This window comes from Conger conger, chromosome 4 (assembly GCF_963514075.1).
Source record: "Conger conger chromosome 4, fConCon1.1, whole genome shotgun sequence".
Lineage (NCBI taxonomy): Eukaryota > Metazoa > Chordata > Actinopteri > Anguilliformes > Congridae > Conger > Conger conger.
This window is the reverse complement of record NC_083763.1, coordinates 23405715-23426032: the sequence shown is the minus strand read 5'-3', so window position 1 is coordinate 23426032 and position 20318 is coordinate 23405715. Positions and strand designations below refer to the sequence as shown.

At 39.2% G+C, this 20318-nt stretch overlaps 1 protein-coding gene across 1 annotated transcript in view; it reads left to right on the top strand.

The window, feature by feature from the left end:
• The first annotated feature begins 3492 nt into the window (after nucleotides 1-3492).
• Nucleotides 3493-20318, top strand: part of LOC133126340 (guanine nucleotide exchange factor VAV3) — a 76801-nt gene continuing 59975 nt past the window's right edge. The window contains exons 1-2 of the mRNA XM_061238476.1: nucleotides 3493-3992; nucleotides 18461-18577. Coding sequence (XP_061094460.1) covers nucleotides 3789-3992; nucleotides 18461-18577 — 321 coding nt within the window. The 5' untranslated portion in view covers nucleotides 3493-3788. The remainder of the gene's footprint in view (nucleotides 3993-18460; nucleotides 18578-20318) is intronic.

Sequence of the window (20318 nt, the reverse complement as noted above, 5' to 3'; positions counted from 1 at the left end):
CTCTTCTGGATGTCGTCCAAATAGCCTATTGGATGTCGTCCGAAATAGCTTAAAGGTATAGTTCAACAAAGCTATGAAATCCTTTTAAATATAATTGTATTATTATTATTATTATTATTATTATTATTATTATTATTATATAGGCCTCGGCTAAAGCAGTCCGACTTGCCACCCACCGGATTAAAGTTTTCCTGTTGTACATATTGTGACATTCCACTGATGTCGGTACAGTGGGCAGGTGAGCACGATAAACATGGTAAGCATAGGCTCCCTACGGCGTTCTTTATTATCAACAAAGCAGTACACTCGAATTGTGCCGATGAATTCCGAGAAGTTACGGAAGCCTGGCTGACATCTAGCTACGCCTTCTGGATAATGGTGTTTTATTCTCTGAAATGCCTCACTGTTTATTTATACAATATGTGGCTAAGGTGAAGTTTATTGTTTGACCAACTATGATAGCATATGGATGTATGATCAGTTGCAGTAGCTATTTTTCTGCCAGACAAGAACATGGCCGGTAGCTTAATAATGACCAACAATATCAAAAGTAATACATCATAGATTCCAACATAAAAATATGAATGTGCCCATGGTAAAGAACTGTAAAAGTAATTCTGAAAAACTATTTATAAATCATGCCAATAATGAAATTGAATTTATTTAAGAAGTCTCCCAGTCCAAAGAAAATAAGAATACTCCTACACCAAATAAATATTATTTTACATGGTCTGTCTATGGTTTGACAACCAATGCACTGTGTTCTGCAGAAGAGTAAAGACATTAGCTGTCATCCCAAGATGAAATTTCGCTATCAGTGCAGCAAAAATGGCAAATTGCCATCACAATGTACTGTGCAAAAGGTGATTTGATTGGTGGAATTATGATCGATGTCGCCAGGCTCATACACCCTGGGCAAAGAGCTTGGGTTTAAGCTTTTGATCATCTGGCAGCACAGTGGGGCATGCAAACTTATGCCAAGACTTTAAAATAGCGGCTGGGGGAAGGGGAGATAGAGGCTGACCTCAAACACATTGTGCTCTCTTCTTCCTTCCTGTGCTGGCCTGCTTCGGCAGGTTTCCTCCATCTTCCCTTTGATACATCACAAATCCAGAGAAGCTCTCCAAATGTTATTGGCCCTCTCAGGACTGTAGCTTCAAGCACAGTATCCGTCCCCAAGCAAAATGTGAGTAGGAAATTACTTACAGTATGAACTGAACTGTTACTACTTTTATGACTACCATACAGTTTATACACTATAGTACAATACTTTGCTATAGTGTATACAATAATAATAATAATAATAATAATAATAATAATAATAATAATAATGGGCTAGCCTACAGTAGAACCTCCCAGACCCAAAAATTGCATTTTGACTTCACTTGTGTGTATCTGTGCACTACTGTACAGCCTTAGCTTGGTCGTCTCCCACACAGTCTCTCAGAGATAGCTGAAACAGAAGCTTAGAGATGAGGAACAGAGACTGGATACTGGCCAGATTACCCTTCATCTGCTCTGCTCTTGCATTGCCTGCCCTCAGTACAGCAAGCCAGCTGTCTACTGTTAAGTTATTTGCTTCATCATATTTTCATCAACAGTATAAGGAGGTTAGGGGCTCTCAGTCCTTTTAAAAAGCAAAACTGTTTCTGTGAAGAAAAAGGAGAAGAGGGCCATTGTTATTTTTTTATTCAATTGTCCCATTTATAATTATTTGACAGCATTAAGGAGAATATATACAAGTTTTTAGCAAAATATATGATTTTGAAAAATGCAAAATATGCAAAATATTACTATTATTATTAAAACAATGGAAAGTATATACTGTAAGTCACAGCAGCATAAAACCAATTTTAGGTTTTTCCTCAAGCAAAGCATATTATAGCCTACATAATGACATTTCAAATACAGTCAGCTATAATCTTGGATCTGAATATGAAAACAATTTAAAAAAATAATTTTTGTATGTGCACTTGAAAGTTCACTATGGTAAATGCAAAAAAATGGCTCCAATGCACTACATTATTTAATTTATTAACTAAATAAGTAGAATTTCTCACTCACTTCCTCACCAATTACATGCTCTAGTTGATTCTATAGAACATAACTGAATTATTTAACCATCCAAAATGACAGGAGTCAGACTCTCTGCAGTCAAGTGTTTTGCTTGCATGCACAAATATAGTTTGTGAGTTAAAATGAAAGAAAACAGTAGTCAAAGACTCAAGAGAGTGATGCATGAGAGCACTGAACATATTAATTTTCAAAACCTTATGGAATGAAGAAAGCAATTCTTGGTTTCTCTGCAGGGAGGAGCCATTCATTTAAACAATTCTGCTCTCCTCCAACAGGCCTCTGGCAGAGGCCAATTTAATCCTTCAGCAATGCGAGTGTTTTGGGGGCTGGTGCCTTACAGAGAAGGGTACAGGAGCATTCTCCCTCCCACACAGACTCCCTTGGTGAAACAGTTTGAGTTGATTTTATGGGCGTGCAAATGTGCGGCAGAAAACTGATGCCAAACTCTGACATGCCCATTCTACTGTTCACACAACAGCCTCCCTTTTGTTTTGATGCGTGACTTGGGCTACTTGTGCTTTTATGCCTTTCTGAGTACAGATAATGTGAGTACAAGACAGCGTTGTATAACTAGTCACTGCTAACCACTTCTCTGTAAAAGTGATAGCTAAACATTCAGTGATGTGTAGGCCTACTGTCATTAATTCAGTTTATTTATGGCAGGGAAAAGTTATGTGGTTCTACAGAAAATAGGAGATATGTTAATGAGAGGAACATAAGATACATCTATTGCAACAACATCCGCCATTGGATTCATGATATTGCTTCCTGCTATTTCACCCCAGTTTGAAAAGTGTTAAGTACTCTTCCACAATCACAAAAGCCTGCATTCAGTAACAGGGGGCAATCCTGCTCCTCATAACAAGCAAATGTTCAGAGAGGCTTGTAATTTGCATGATTTGCAGGAAGTTGCCAAATATGGAACATAAAACTTCAATTTCATGTCAGCTCTGTACAACCCGCCATCAAGCCACCAGCAATCGGCTATTCGATCGGCATGCCTCCTTGTCCCTTTAACTGCTACTAACACCTATCGTATCATATAGATGATTGAAAGACATCACTTTGTCTTCCCCCATTGTGATCAATTATTCATCAGTCCTCTGGAATACTCCGAAAGACGTGGCCCTATCTAATCCAGAAATGAAAAAAAAAAAAAAATATATATATATATATATCGACTGTAAACATAGCGCACGTGGAGAGTCGTTAAGAGTGAACATCCGTGGTTTGAATCATCGATTATGTTTTTCCCGTGAAATCAACGATTGTTCACTTGGGCGTTTAGAGAGACAGTAGCTGGCTTCACGCTCTCGTGGATACAACACTTCAAAGGAGGCGGTGTCTGTCTGCACGGAACATATGAGTAGCGGGCGGAAGAGAAGGGTGCTACAGAGCGGAGAGAGAAGAGGGTGGGAGCTGGCGAGAAGGGGAGGGAGGGAGAGAGCAAGCGAGTGAGCAGTGCAAGCTGTCATAGCGGTGCTGCTTTGTAATCGGTTGTGAAGCTTTCAGCGATGTATACTGTACACGTATACTTCTGCGATGCAAAAGTGGGAAGTAGAATCGAATCTTGCTTCCGAGTTGTACTTTCACTGTAGGCGGCTAAAAAAGCACGGATCTCATATAACAGAGGTCTGTTTCTGCTTAAAAAAAAATCATTTATAAACCTGGAGAGTGGTGTACATTTTGTTGATTTGTCCGACTAAAACACCATGGAGTTCTGGAGGCAATGCGCGCTGTGGCTGATCAATTGCAAGGTGCTTCCTCCGACCCATCGAGTAACATGGGAATCAGCCCAGGTATTCGACTTAGCACAGACCCTCCGGGATGGGGTCCTCCTGTGCCAGCTTCTCAACAATTTGAGACCGCAGTCCATAAATTTGAAGGAGATCAACTTGAGGCCACAGATGTCACAGGTAGGCTATGTGATTGTGTTGACTAGGCCCATTAGAACTTATTCTGCTTAAGTAAAATAATAGCATACTGGTATGATCGGCTAACATAGCCTAGTCTTTGAAACAAATGTTTCTTAAATGGAAAGCAATGGTAGCCCATCAAGGCCTATAAACAAAGACTAAGGGGTATATTTAAGCATTCTTACACTATGTATGGTCTTTAACTAACAGCAGAAGCATCTGGTTTTCATTTTTCATTCAAGGAAGTTGCGTTATTAGTATTAGCGAAACAAAACTGTACCGTTATCTCAAGTACTCCTGCCCTCTACAGGTAACGTGAGCCATAACGTCAGGTGAAAAGCCAGGTTGTTTAAAATAACTGACGACAAACCTGCCGGCTTATTTGTATTTCTACCGCTACAAAAGTGTAAATAAGGTCAGACTATGCAGTACGGCAGGTCAATTTCATCCAGATCTTAACTGAAGAGATAAAAAAGAGAAAAAGCTGCATTTTAGGCTCCCTGAACGCAAATACTTACGTCAATATGGGCCAATATGATATTCATTACGGTCATAGGGAAATACAGAAGTGTTTTTCTTATATTCAGTAAAGCTTTATTTAATAGGGTTTTCGCAAGAAGCCTATACTTTAATGCTGCGTATGTATGTTCAATCAATTTTCTTTATGTTGGACATTCTTAATGTTATATCATCATTCTAGGAAAGTCATAGCGTAACTTGAGAGAGTGTGCAAAGGGTGTATTACATTAGCAAGGGGAGACAGTGCTGTGTTATGGTAAAATTCCACATTGATTCCTCTTCTCCCTTGTATCCCATAATACATCACCTTACTCATGAATAATCCTTTGCTAAACATACCGGAGTCTCTGGGTTTGTTTCCCTTAAGGCTTTCAACAATATTACAATTCCAGCTGTTTTTTGTATTAATATGGTAAAATCTCATATCATGGGGGGACCCCAGTAACCCAAGGTGCCGGGCAGGCCAGAAAGATATGCCACATTGCAGGTTATGCAAAAGCTATTTGGGCTTTGTGTTGCTTCACTGTTTTACAGTGCATTAGATGTGCTATTTTCTGGGGCCTCTGTCACAGCTCCCAGGCAAGCTTTCATAGTGGCCCAGGCCATTCTGTGTGAAACCCAGCGGTCCACGCACAACCCACAATAGCAGGCTCCATGGTGTGCCAGTGGATGAAATACAGCCAATGAATAAACAGCACACTTTTGTATTTTACCAGTCTATATAAAGCAAGCAAGTGCAGTTTTCTAACAAAATCACTCACGTAACAGCTTTGAATACACCAAAGTCAACACTGCTGACTTTTGCTAATGTATTGTTTTTAAGTGGTAAATGCCTTTTTTAGAGCACAGCCGTGTTTTGGGAACAGTTGTTGTAATTTATTTCTTGTCCTGAACCATTTTTAAAAAATATCATCCTGGAGGTGGTGTCTGCGAAAAATAAGGATGATGTAGAGGGGAGAAGTTATACAAAATATAAAAACTAGTAAATAGGGTTATGGCTAGAGCAAATGGCAGATTGACTGTATTACTGAGGGTGAATGATGAATTTGGTGTTGTTCTGCTGTGGTAATGGCCAGAAGCCCTTGTGGCCGTAGGGTTCTATTTTTGATATATGGCTGGGCTGAAGTTTTTAAAAAAGTATGCTATGCTTTTGTTAGATTGATTAAATTACAGTTATTTAGCTGATGCTTTCATCCAAAGCGATTAATAAAATGAACAGTAATAGTGAACAGTGATAATCTGTTAGTATAACTGAAAAAATAAGTTGAATTCATGTGTAGGGTGCAACATGTATTGAAGAGAAAATGTGTGAAATGTGTTGTCAAAAAATGAACACAGCTACATAATATGTAGGCCTACAGTAGGTCAGGCAGAATTTTGAATTATGTGCACATTAAAAGTAGTATAGATCAATGCTGTTTAATTTTGAATTATCACAGTAAATAAAATAAAACATCTGGCTTTCATTGTTGAGGTGAAATTTACATAACTACAGCCAGGGTGAAATGCGATTTCTATAGTGAATTATTCATGAAGCCAGAGACGGCTATTTTATCATCTGCCCATTACGACACATGGGATGCAGGCAAACCTCACCCGGGGGACAGTGGGAAGACAAAGACTTGAAGAGGTCGGACACAAAGATACTGTCTGGACGTCATTTGGCTCACCTCAAAGGATTTAATGGGGCCTCAAAGCAAAGGACTCCTTCACAACATTAGCTGTATAATTAATACACAATACATTTGCCCTTGTTGTGATTTATAGCGTTCTATTAGTGATCTTGTCAGAGAAGGTCAGTTACCACAATGCAGTTGTCAGAGATTTGATTGCATCTTTTGAAGGGGTAAAGAGATGGAATTGCTTAATGGAGTGGGCTTTTCGCTTCTTGTAATCTTGCCCGAGGGCCCTTTAAGAGGAAGCACCCTCATCTGGCTGTTGCAAAGTAGAAAAGAGAGCACACTTTTAAGATCAGTCCACCCTGGATCATTTTTTGAAGACACCTACAAAGAGGTAGAGCACCTTCTTATTGAAAAATGCACAGACAAAGCTGCAGCAGGTGCAGGAGTGAGTCAAAACCTGCATTTCATAAAGAAGAAAAAAGAAGAACAGAAGCTTTCTAAGCTACGCTGCCTTCATGGAACCACAGGGCAGTGTGACAAATGACTCATTGAGAATAAGCTGCTTTGAGAAATAACACATCTCCATGTTGCTGCTGAGAGGCGAATGGCAGCAATACGACTACAGTTTCAAAGTATTTTCATTCACACACATACAGAACACCAAGGTATTACTAAATCCTTGCCCTGGGGTCCTACTTCACAGCTCCAGCTATGTGAGGTTAAATGGGTTTTTGCCACCTCATGCATCATATATGTTGTTGTCAGGTTTATTTGTTTGTTTAGTATGCTCGGTGTAGCCATATGTAATGGTTCCCACATGCTACTGAATGTTTATAATGGCATTCACAGAAGAATAACCACTTTCACGAAAGGACCTAGTTTGGCCAATATGTCAACCAGGTTTTTAAAACAAAACATGGCCACATGCTAGCAGCCATCTGGCGTTTAGAATTCTCTGTTGGCTTTTTTGCGTCGCGCATATCATTTGGTGAGGGTAAGAGGGTCAAAGATTTGATTTGCTTGCAGCTGATGTTTGGACGGGTGTTGATTTGAAAGCGGGTGTGTACATCGCACAATTTCTGTGCAGGGCGGAATTTAACCTAAATTGTGATTCACACTGGTCAAGTCATGTGCGGTTGACCATTTTCAATTCCCTCAGGAGAATAAATGAAATATTTGCAGGACAACTGATGTTTTGCAATCTGTCCAGACTGGCAACAATGTACAGTAATTGTAGATTGCCAGACCTAATTTTAATAAAACCAGGACACTACAAAGTAGGCTACATCAGGTTTGGAATTATGGTAATGCGACATGAGTTCTAATCACTGCATACCTCGAAGATCTATAAAAATATAAAGAGAGGTGCCCATTTATTTCTTATTTATAAGAGTCATCTGCATCTCTCTGTCATGAAAATAAGTGGATGTAATGTTCAACCACACCACTAGAGGGGCTGTTTTTGTTTAGCACTTAGCTACATTCGGTTCAGAAGTTGTTTTGACAATAAACAAGGTTGGCTGTGTGCAAGCAGATTCATGATTTATGAAAAATGATGAAATGAAAGCAGATTGATTTTACAAGATCAAGGTCAAAACAAGATAACAACGATGAGTGTGGAGTAGATCTCGTTAACAAGTGAGGTTAGCAATCATAGCCATGCTAACGTCAGTGCTAATATCAATGATACTGGTGATAGCCTATAGTGATGAACCTCATTACCGCTTGAGACCAGTATCATACTCAACATGGTTTGACCAGCTGAAGCTATGTTTTCAAACAGCTAGTAGCTGGTAATGTCAATGCATTTTATTTGGTGTGTATATCATTGTTTGATTGTAGCACTTTGCTCTGATGATTTATTAAGTTAGCTATAGCCTGCATGCGGGATTTATTTTAGTAGGTATATTCGATGCTGATGACTTGGATTAAATAATATTCTCCTCGTATCCAACTGATTTAAATGAATTTAGCAATAAATACCCATGTAATGTTGTGTCAGAGGTCAGAGTGGGTGAGTGAGTGGCCAGGCATGGCAAAAAGCTTTGGGGTAATTTGAACACTGGGCTACATACAGGTGCCCAGTGTATGGGGCCACACCAAGCGGTTGGGAGTAGCTATGAGGAAGGAACTGAATAGGAAATGTGCTGGTCAGCATTTGACCCATAATGTTAGACTGAGATACTTCCACCAGCATCTGTTGAACTGGGTTCATTTGCCTAGCTTCCTCTGACAACTGTTCTGTCGCCCTTAAGAGGAGAAGAGAAAGTATGGAAATTATGGCACGTAGTTTAAGTTAGCGGAAGGATATGGAACCGTTATGATTATGTTGTGTTTGGGAACGCACGACTGCCGTCCGTGTGCGTGATTCTCAGAGTTTGCCTCATGTTCACGGAGCTGGAGAATAGATAAAGCTTGTGACAGTAACATGTCTCTTACAGTAGACAGCATTTATTCTATAAATGGCGATCCTGACCCCTGCACTGCACTATGCAAGCGTAATCTTCTTTGGAGGGTTTTCTATTTTTCCTTCTTGGCCTCAGAATATAAGGTTGCATCACATTTGCATTTCTGCTTTTGCTGTTAAGAAGGAGAGGATGTAGTGCATAGAATGAGGAAGATGTTTGCCATAGGAAAACATTGCATTTTCTTTACATGATCTATTGGGTTGGCAGAAGATTTGACTCAGCGTGCAATGCCTGCAATTTAAACCTTACTCATTCTGTAGGCTGTTATCACAGCCTTTGTTTTGGCATAGGTTTAGGCCAGGCTTTGTGCTCAAAGGTACAAAATTTCACTTGAACTTGAGTCAGCACGACCCCACAGAACTGGACACAGGACCCCACAGAACTGGACAATGCTTGGAAGTTAAGAGACATAAATCTTAATTTAGACTGAAAACCTCTGAATAATAAATGTTTTCATATGTACAATCAGAGCTGCTCTATTTCTTGCTTTCGATTGTAAAACGCCTTTTACTTTTATTTATAATTTAAACTCAAATAAAATATAGATATGTTTTAGTGCATTTTGGTTCAAATCTGAAGGGTGAAATGCAGCTGCCTTTTAGAAGAAGAGGGTGAAGGCAGTAGAAATAGCTCCTTTTCGGAGCATATATTTAATACCTTAGATTTTCTGTCAGCCTTCAGTCGTGAAACCACAGAATAAAATAAAATAAAACTATCCAATAAAAGTTTTGGACTCTTGGGCACGTAAAACAGATGTTTGATTGTAGGCAAACTGGTATGTAGAAGACAAGACAGTTTGTAAACAATAAACCAGGCAAGGGTTCTGTAACGAGGCAGACAAGAACAGCAGGTCAAACACGAAGGAGAATCCAAAAGGCAGTGGTCGAAACAAAACAGGTCAGTACACGGACAGATCAGCCACATCAGCCACATCAGCCAGAGAACCCGCTACAGAGAATGGCAAGAGCACAAAAAAATCAAACAGGCATATATATATATATATATATATATATATATATATATATATATATATATATATATATATATATAGAATAAGGGGGAAACGAGAATCAGGAAGTGAGAACAGGTGAACCAAATAAATGAGAATGAACAGAAAGACTACGGAAAGCACAGAGGGTAAAAAAAGGCTAATTGCTAGCATTCATTTTTTTATTACATTACATTACATTACATTACATTATTGGCATTTGGCAGACGCTCTTATCCAGAGCGACGTACAGTTGATTAGACTAAGCAGGAGACAATCCTCCCGTGGAGCAATGCAGGGTTAAGGGCCTTGCTCAAGGGCCCAACGGCTGTGCAGATCTTATTGTGGCTACACCGGGATTAGAACCTCAAACCTTGCGTGTCCCACTCATTTACCTTAACCACTACGCTACATGCCTCCCTGTAGCGTTTCTATTGCAGGCGCTATAAAAAATGATATTCTTTAAATGAAGCAAATAAATACATGATGCAAACTTTTGTGCAAAGTATTTAAATGCTGAAAATCATTCAGATCAGTAAGTGTACTTTGGCCATGCAGTCATTTTGAATATATTCTTTATCCAATACTTTGTTTTTGAAAGTAGAACCTCCCTACCCACCACCCCAAAAAAGGAAGCACTCAAAATCTGAGAGTGTGACTCAGTGGATCATACTGCATGTAGCTTTTAATCCTTGATGAAAAACATTTTGTCCAAGATGTGCTACTCAAAGGCTTAAACACCCATTTGTTCATAAACGTTTGTCTTTTATCTTTAAACATACTGTAATTGTGGAAAGCTGGTAAACTGGGAACTAAAAGGAAAATGTGAATAATTTAAATCACCTGACACTGTTTAGAAATGAACTCAAGGCTTGTGAATGTGTACTGTAGCTGTCACCTTACCACTGTTTTTTTCCCTGCTTTACATATTTTTTTCCATGTTTTCTGGATTCCACTGGATAGGTTTATAGCACACGAGACCTTGGAGAATTTGGGGTTGGGTTCAGAAAGAGGTACTGCTTCCTGCCAGTGAAAGGCGTTCCACAGGGGGCACTTCAATTCTGAGCACCCACAGTGGTCAGTAATGATGTACTGCTGAGTCTGTACAGGCCTGGCCTTTTCAGCTGATAGGCCTAAAAAGCAGTCTCACAACAACTGCCAGTGACTGACCAATGCGATTCCACTGCCCACCCCCTGACATGAACTCCACTGTGTATGCACTGTGTTTTCCACACTAAAACAAAAGCGCAAAACCTTATTGATGTTTCACATAAACACCTAACCATATACGTAGTTTGTGGAATTAGTACATATCTCATGCAAATGACAACAGCATTAATTTGGCTGCTTTGTACATGTATTTGTGTGCCACCATGCCCTGTTTCTTATGCTGCTGCCATGATCAGATATGTAAGTCCATGAGCGGTTCAGTAAATCTCTTGCCACCACACACATAAGCATATACACTCAAACACATGCACGTATGCATGTGCGCGCACACGCGTGCACACACACAGACACACACAGACACACACACACTAGCTTTGACCTTTTATTCTGTCACCAAGGTAACTGGCTCCCCTTCCACTAGGAGTATTCCTTTGCAACAGAGTATGCTATTTTCTGCATTACAGAGGGTTATATTTCTACAATTACAAACCGTTTGTCTTTTCTTTCAAACATGATCTTAATTGCATTTTTGTAAAGCTGGATTGAAATTATGCACTGCTACACCCAGTTTATTATAGTATATTATTTTCTGTTATTGCAATTTAGCTTTTTATACATATGGCATCAATTGGCAAGAATTACATAAATATGTTAGCTCCAGAATTATTGGCACATAAAAATTAAGCATAAAGGCTGCATATGATAAACAACATTATCTATATTATGTTAAAATATATGGGAAAAAACGATATGCAGTACTTTTATTTCAATACATGTATTGTCATGTTTATTATTCTTTTTTAATAATCTCATTTGAATTGTAAGTGCATGGCTATGGTGAGGGAGGCAATAAGGAATCCAGGGACCATGGTTTAAGAATAGCAGAGATTGGTTGCATCTTGGGACCACCAAGTCTCAAGAAGAACCAAAAACCACCTCCATACCAACAAACTCTTTCCAAGGGTGACACGAAGAAAGCCCTTACTGAGCATAATAAACAAAACCAACCAAGCATCTGGAGTTTGCCAAACATCATTGGAATTATGACTGGATGCTTTCGTCAGATGATACCTAATGTTGAACTTTTTGCCCACACAAGGAAAGAAAACAAGGAAAAGGACCTTGTACATAGCATCAAGCATGTGGGCGGGTCTTTGATGTGTTGGGTGTTGTTTTGCAGCCAGTGGTCCAGGATCACTATTTAATATCAATGGCATAATAAATTCAACAAAGTACCAGGACAAGTCTCTGCTAGGAAGCTGAGACTTGGTCATATGTGGATTTTCCAGCAGGGCAATCCAAACAGAAAAAACCTATGGTCAACCCTGAGAAGGGCAGTTCATATGCACAAACCCAAGGAACTCAATGATCGTGAAACATTCTGCATAGAGGAATGGTCAAAAATAACTCACGACTGTCATCTTTGCCAGTGATGGTTGAACAAATTATTAAACCAGGGGTGCCAATTGTGAAACATGTTTTTTGGGGAAATAAATATTTTATTTGAAAAATGTAATTGTTGGGTGTATATATAAAGGAGCTGACTGTAGATATAATGTATCATGCACCACACAACACAAATTGCATCACACAACAGCCTCAAAATCAAAATCATCTTGGCTCATGTGTGTTTTTACTTGACAACCTAAAAGGACAGAATAATTAATAAGTACATTTCCATAACCTCTGCATGGATTTGTACTATATGCAGTTTGAATTATCCAAAGCTTTGAAGAGCTGCACAATTTTATTAGATGGCTATTTGCAAAGGCTCACTCATCGCATTTGAATCGTATTTGTGGCTTTCTAAAAGCCTGTTTATCTTCATAAAGTAGAAGATGCTATTAGTAGATACTATTAGTAGTAAAATATAATCCCAGTTAAATGCAGCCACCTGATCAATAAAAGCAGTGAAAAATACATTAAACAATCTAACAAGGCATTGGCTGTTTGAAGACTGTTCACTCAATGTGAGCTATATCAGCAGGCCTTCATCATTTTGATATCACCTTATATCACATGAATTTGGTCTGGTGCTGAGGGACTGATCTAACATCATATTAGCTAGCCTCAAATAACAAAAGAGACATTGCCTATAGAGACCATTGAAAAAGCAATGCATCTCTGACCACTTCCTAAATGAAACGGGGTTTCATTGTATAATTCAAGCTAAAAATAGAGCGGTAATATGAGCAGAGGTGTTGGATAGAAGAAAGACCTGCCAGCCAACACAAAACATTGTCACAATGTTGCTGCCATGCAGTGGCAATGTTATAATGTTGGTAAAACATTCCAGCAACATTGTCAGAACATTTCCTGTGAGTTGGGTTATGTGAGGTGGTTCGCTCTGAGCTATGCTGGATACCTAAAATGTATTTCAATGCTATTTAACTAGTTTGACTTCACTCCAGTAACCTCCAGTGATAGTATAGTCGCGGTAGAGTAAAAATCATATTTGCCTGTGCACACACACACACACGCACAGAGACACACACATACACTATCTACAGCTGAGCCCAGAGTTATTCTAATTATGCATTGTGGTCTCTGAAGAGGCGGTGGGGGATGGAGCTTGATGGATATATTGCCTTCACGCTCCGTTGGGAGTCCTTGGTAGGGTGCTCCACTGTGTGTGGGGGTGAAAGAATCTACATTACTGACGAACAGTAAAGGTTTACACTTGCCACGCTGAAAGCTTCACTGTAATCCACAGCTTTTCATGAGTAGATATATACCCATTGGCTCAGTGACACGTGGGAATTATTGATACGTCACTAATATTTGAATGTGACTGGGGCGATTTATTTATTCTGCTTGGAGTTCTCTTTGGCAGATGGCATAGGGGACAATGTTACCTTTGTACTGGGTTTATCTGAATTAGCTGCTGCTCTTTATAAAAATGTCTTGTTGTCTATAGTATATAATATATAGTATTATAACATTTTTTTCACAGCTGAGGATTGCAGAGAATACAGCTTCTAGTTATTGTACTTCATAAAATTAAAATTAAAAGAATCTTAATTTAAAAGCTTATTGTGACAATATGAAACTATTTTTTTGAAGTGATTACTGTGATCAAAGTGATCGGCTAGCTTGCAGACATTAACATAAAATCTTGGCTTTATGTGTCTCTCATCAGATTAGCAGAATGTGTCTTGTATTGTGCTACCCATATTCTGTATGTAAGCTTCATTGTAAATCATACTTCTGTTGAGCAGTATTAAATATGTTTTCGCTTCATCAGCCTTAAAGGAATACACCAACATCTTAGGACATAAACACTTTGAAGGAGGTAGGCTACTGACTCATATAGGCTTCCAGTCTTTATGCTAAACTAAGGCGTAATGCTAACATGGAAACTGAGCCAGTGAATACACAAAAATGAAAATGAAATCGAACATCTTGGCTAAGTGGAAAAAAGGTATATTTCCCAAAGTTTTGGTTTATTCCTTTAACAAGGTAATAATAAAAAAAGGAACAAGAAGTCAAGGTCAGAACTCCAGTAATCCATTATGCATGATATGCACTGGATTGATATTGACTTCTCTTCTGGGTTGCCATGGTGCAAGCGATTAGTCAATTAGCTTTGGGTCCACTTGGAAAATGCAAAAGCAGAAATCAGACCTTTTGATGTCTTTGTGAGCAAGAAAAACCCTTCATTTGGACAGAAAAACACACGACTTTAGAATCAGAGCAATATGAATTTCAGAATGTCTGTGCTTCATTCTACAGATGTTTTCCCACAGCACTGTAATGTAACACCACTTCACTGTGTTGCGCTGCAATGCGTACTTGCGACTTACAAATTCTCCCATCCGAAATTTGGGTTCGGGTGACAAGCAGGTTCTGCCGATATCAGAGAGTCCCACACAGAAGGAGTGCTAAGCTGTGGCATTATGTAATGGAAAAGCAATCATCTGGAAGAGATTTTTTTTCTTGAAGTTTCTTAAGGATATATGTTTGTAACTGTCTGACCTTGCTGAAATGCAGAAAAACATTGAAATGTTCTGATACCTTGGCTGTGTTGCCATGGGCCACGTTTCGCCCCCATCTGTGATCTGAAAACCTCCCCTTCCAGGCAATTTTCATGAATATCTAACAATTCATCCCCAAAGGAATGATCTATTAACTGACAGTGATTCGGTGTCAGGTTTACTTCGTCTATAATAATGAAATCAGGTTTTTGAGCTGTCCTTATTTTGGAATGTGTAAATAAATGGCTCACTGCCTCTATCATGTTAAATTATAATTTTTTCCCCACTTACCTTTTAGCCATGCTCACCGCTGTCACTGTAGTTTTGCTGTTTCTGAAAAACCTGTCACTTCTTCAAAGTATGTGTGAGATCAAATCAGAGTTTTTTTTGGTTTACACACATTTCATCTCAGTTACCACAGATGTTCTTTTATATGATAAAAAAAAAACTCTTCAGATGTGAACCTCATTAAATATAATTACCTCATGCAAATCAAGGACAATCTAACATCACGCTATTCATTTCTAAAAGTTTCGTGAAGATTCTTGCTTTGAAGGATCTGTATCAGTAGAAAAAGACAGCACAAGCTATTTTTGATGCGATCAATAGCTGTGTACCCACTGACCATCTTAGCTGTAATCAGCTATATATTGGTACCTGAGGTGACCCAGAGGTGTATCCACAGCAAATTGATCTTGGCGAACAGTATGCTATCAGACACAAAAATATGAGTCAGACAGGCAGGTGAAGAAGATGTACTAAAATGCCCTAGCCAAAAAGCCTTTTTATTTGTCAATATCTAAGAAAGCTTACAGTATGGTAAAATATTAGTGAAAATAAAAATAGAGAGAGCTTGCTAGCCAGAAGCTGTTCATAAAATTATGTTGTCGACAGTTCTCAGTGGCTCAAACATTTGCTGTCAGGATGTATGGCAATGAAAAATGCAGAAGCATCTGGGATTTAATATGGGTACTTGGCTTCGTATTTATCATCAGGTCTTGATCATGGTTGTACAGAAAATCGTGCGATGAAAGCTGATAATTGAATATTACATATTTTATGTAAATTGATGGTAGGGATCTTTTTCTATAAGTTTTCTAAAATATAGTTGTTATTTTTTCCAAAATGTTTATGTATAGCCCCTCCATTCAAAAAACAAAACCCTTTTTCCCATAAATTGCCCATTTTTACGCCCTCATAGATTGTGTCTTCCCCAGTTCTAGCAATTTTTATCCAAGTTATCATTCTCCACACAGCACGTTAACTGAACTCCACAGAAGCTTTAAAGCATTTCTCTCATCCGTTTCCTTCAGATACTGAATCCTGTGGGGATTGTGTAGGCTGCTGGGCGTTTGCAAGATGTGCTTTTTGATAAAAAGTGAATGTATACAACACTTAATGTATTTCCAAGTGCTGTAAAGCTCTGTTATCTGGTCATATCTTATACCTGTATATGTTCCATTAAAGTGCAGCACTGGCCCATGGGATATTTCATATTCAGGCCCATCCTCAAGTAGCCTGATATTCTTCATTTTCAGTTATACGTTAGTAATGCACTGTTTTTTGTGACTATTACTGAAGACTACAAAATACAGTCTTCCATTCTGAGAATTAAAAATAAACATTTGCTTTATTGGATTTAACCTGAGCCAAAACCAGGGAAAAAACAGAGAGCGGTGTTCTCAATATGAATATAGCAGGATATTTCACACAACCCCCTTGTCATTAAAAACAACATCTTGTAAAACTGCATATCCTAAGGCTACAGGAAAGTAAAATAATGACATATTTCTGTAGATTTTGGCATAGGACCTAAGAAAATGAAAGATACAAATCCATAGACTGACTGTTTATTTTTGGGCAACTCTTGATCAGGGCTGTTTCCAGAGGCAGGATACACAGACCCATAACAGGACAGTTAAATTAAGATCTTCATCAGCATTGCTGGCCATTATGCTTGATGAGTGTTGATTTTGAGTCATCTATTCTGTTAATCAACAAGCACTTATATTTAGTCTTTATTCACACATACTGGCTAATTCTATTGAACTGCCCTGCTAGCATTAGCAGGAAATATACCTACTTCCTGTTTCTTCATTTTGAAGCAAGAATAACTACACTTTTTCTCTACTTACAAGTGAGATCTTGCTCTAAAGACCACAAATATATATAACCATAAATCACAAGTATAAACATATTTTGCACATCCATGGATATTTCATAACATAGATTTGCACTCAAATCGACTGAGGCATTGTGCAATGAAATAAAGTGTTTTTTGCCTGCTAATAATAAGGATGAGAACCATGTTTTCTTCATTACATTAATGTCGGAAACAATATATACATTTATTTTGTTAGATAATTACTTTAAATGCACACCAATTAGTCTTCATAATGGCACTCAGATGAAAAGGTGAAGAAAGCATCTCAAATTGAAATGCTACTGCAGCGTGTAATATATTGCTTCCCCAGGCACTCTGAGCAAACCTGGTACCACATGAGCATTTTGGGGTCAATAAATACCATTGTTTTATGCAGTTACCGCTCTGCTTCTGTTTTATGGCTAATGCATTTCTATATTGGATACAGCCATATCAACTGCATGCTAATTCATCATCTCATCAAAAAGGATCTCAGAACAATTTATGCAATACATTTGCCAAATCTGGCAAAATGAAATCTGCTTAGCCATATCGATTCTCATTTTCACACGAGAACGCGTTACTTTTCTGTGGGGACCAGTGTTTGTCCAGTTTTATTTCCAAATTTGGGTCTCCAAATGTTTTGTTTGGTGCATCAGCCAAGTTTGATAGCCAGATGTGAAGCTATGTCTGTTTCCCTCCAATGACAATTGCAAATCATTTAAGTCTATGAAATCTTATGCTGAACAGGCTGTGCAATAAAAGGCTGATCATAGATTCTGAGGATGCTGCTTGATTACCTCATTGTGTATCAGACTGCATACACAAATATTCAGTCTAGACCAGTGACCGGAAGTTATACATTTGACTTTGAGTCATATTCACAGGCTTATCCCACCATGTCTGTGTCCTCCTGTTAGTTCAGGGGAACATGGACACCAACATCTGATGTCTATATCAGATGGGCCACAGAATTGTTTGAACGGTACATTACCCTGCTGTAAAATCCAGCTATGCCAGCTTCACCAGCTTGAAAATTAAGGTGGTCAAACTGGTCATAATCTGGTCTAGCTGGGTATGAGCTGGTGAATTTGCATGGCCAAGCTGGTCATGAAGCTGGTCAACCACCTAGTGCTTGTCTGAGAAAACATAGCTTGAGCTGTAAACCATGTTGAGCTGGGAGCCTGTCTGAACTAGTCAACCAGCTACCAGCTGTTTCAAAACCTAGCTTGAGCTGTTTTTTTCAGCAGGGTGTGGTGGTGTGGAGAGTTCAGCTCAAACAAATCTTCAAACATGTCTTTTTTAGAATCTGAAATAATTATATTACTTGGTTCAGATTATAGACTGCTACAAAAATGTTTGAATTTGAGTAAAGTATGCAAATTAGCTAATTTAGATATTTTGTCAGACTTTATCTTTTGAAGTCCATACCTCATGATAATTGAAGTATGTACCTCAGAAATTATCTGGAACACCAAAGAAGCGTTTTTGGTGAAACATAACTATAAGGAAGACGGTCCTAAATCTGATGTGATGCAAGGATTCAAATATGACCGAGTGCTTCTCTCATTTTTCCTCCTCTAGTTTCTCTGCTTGAAAAACATCAGGACATTCCTTTCTGCTTGCTGTGAGATATTTGGCATGAAGAAGAGTGAACTCTTCGAGGCCTTCGACCTGTTCGATGTGCGGGATTTTGGGAAGGTAAGATAAGGATGTAACAGTCATTTTTATTCAGCATTCATTCGATGAGCAAGATAACCTTTTGTCAGCTCTTTTACATTCATTTAATAGCTCACACATTCTGATTTTTTTTTTTTTTTTGGGGGGGGGGGGGGGGGGAATATAGGTTTTCCTGAAGGTAACAGCAGCAACTTTCCACATGGTGTTATGACCCTATATAATATTGATGTTATAACCGGTTTTTAGGGGAATATGGCATATGACTGCAGTATATTTGCCTGTAACTAAGTTATTTCATTGAGGCTTTGTAGACCACATGCCTCTTCTTTTTAAGAATGAGTTAGATGATGCGAATAAACCTGGGGAGGCCATCACGGGCAAACGGTAATATGTTTCCTTTTTATGGTGTTAAAAGCCCTGTCTCTGTGCTTTGCTATTCATTCATGATGGGAGCCTGTGTGCTTGCTCTGCTGTGTGAAAACATTGGCGGCTCGAGCAACCCTGCCAGCAATTTAATATATTCTCCAGTGAGCTTTAATTAAAGATCGCTGCTGTATAGCAGGGTAATGGTGACTGCCTTCTGTGATGGTGGGTGGGACTGGCTGCTTGTGAGGATATGGGTCAGTAAAATTGTGTGTGTGTCTGTGTGTGTGTTAGTGTTTTTGATGACTTTCCTGCTGGCTTGAACCCCACGCAGAACAGGCCACAATATGCCAGTGTTATACTTGGCCCTGTGCAACTGGGACTTCTACCCTCACTGCTACCGGGACACACACCACACAACATGAAAGGGTCATCCTCTGAACCTCATACAACTGTGATTCTGTCTAGATTGTTTGTCCATTACATAATAAGTATACTGGCAGGAGTTGCCAGCATACCATTGTCAGTATACCCATTGTATACTGTCCAAATTTTGTCCGAAATGTACTTGGATTTATAAAGATAGATGTACACCCAATGTGAGGCTGTACATAGTCCAATTGTTTGCATATTAGCCATGTTCATGTTCATGAACCCCGCTGCTGATTCGAGTGTAGACGTCCACGGTTCTCCTCTGAAAACACATGGTGTGTGTCAGCAGTGTTTCTTTTCTCATCACAGACAACAGCTAAGCTTGCATAGAGCAGAGTCACAGACCCCTAACAAACTGAACCCTCCCATACCCTGGGCGATGCAATCACAGATTACACATCTCCCTATGGAGCTACCCAGAGCCTGGCAGTGCCTGGATTCGATCCGAGACCACGGGGCTCGTCATTGCACCACAGCACGGTGCCTTCACAAAATGCTCCGTCTCCCGGCAGCCCTAGAAAGCAACTTCTGTGCAGAGCCTGGTGCTCTGCTTAGCTGAACGCATTCAGCTTAAATAACATTTTTGAATTAAAACACAGCTGTATCTCTGTCAAAACACTGTATTCTATCCAAGAAAATTCCCAGGAAATCTCCCCCATTGGCATGCTCGCTCGCTTTCTGAATATGCATAGCACCGGGTCAATGCGCCATTTTAGGACAGTGAAGGTGATATTTACTCCTCAGAGTGACTAATTTTTTCTTCATCCCATCAAGCAGCAGCTAGCTGCATGGCCTTTCAAGGTCATCCGAGATCGATGGCCTACTCAGTCATGCGGCTCGCCCCCTCCTTTGCTCTCCACAGTTTCGCCCAATGGCAGCAGGCTGCTCTCATCATGGAATTATACCATTGGCTTGTTGCTTCAGAGGTAGAGTGCTGTCTGTAATACCGTTTGTGGCTCCTTCTTGA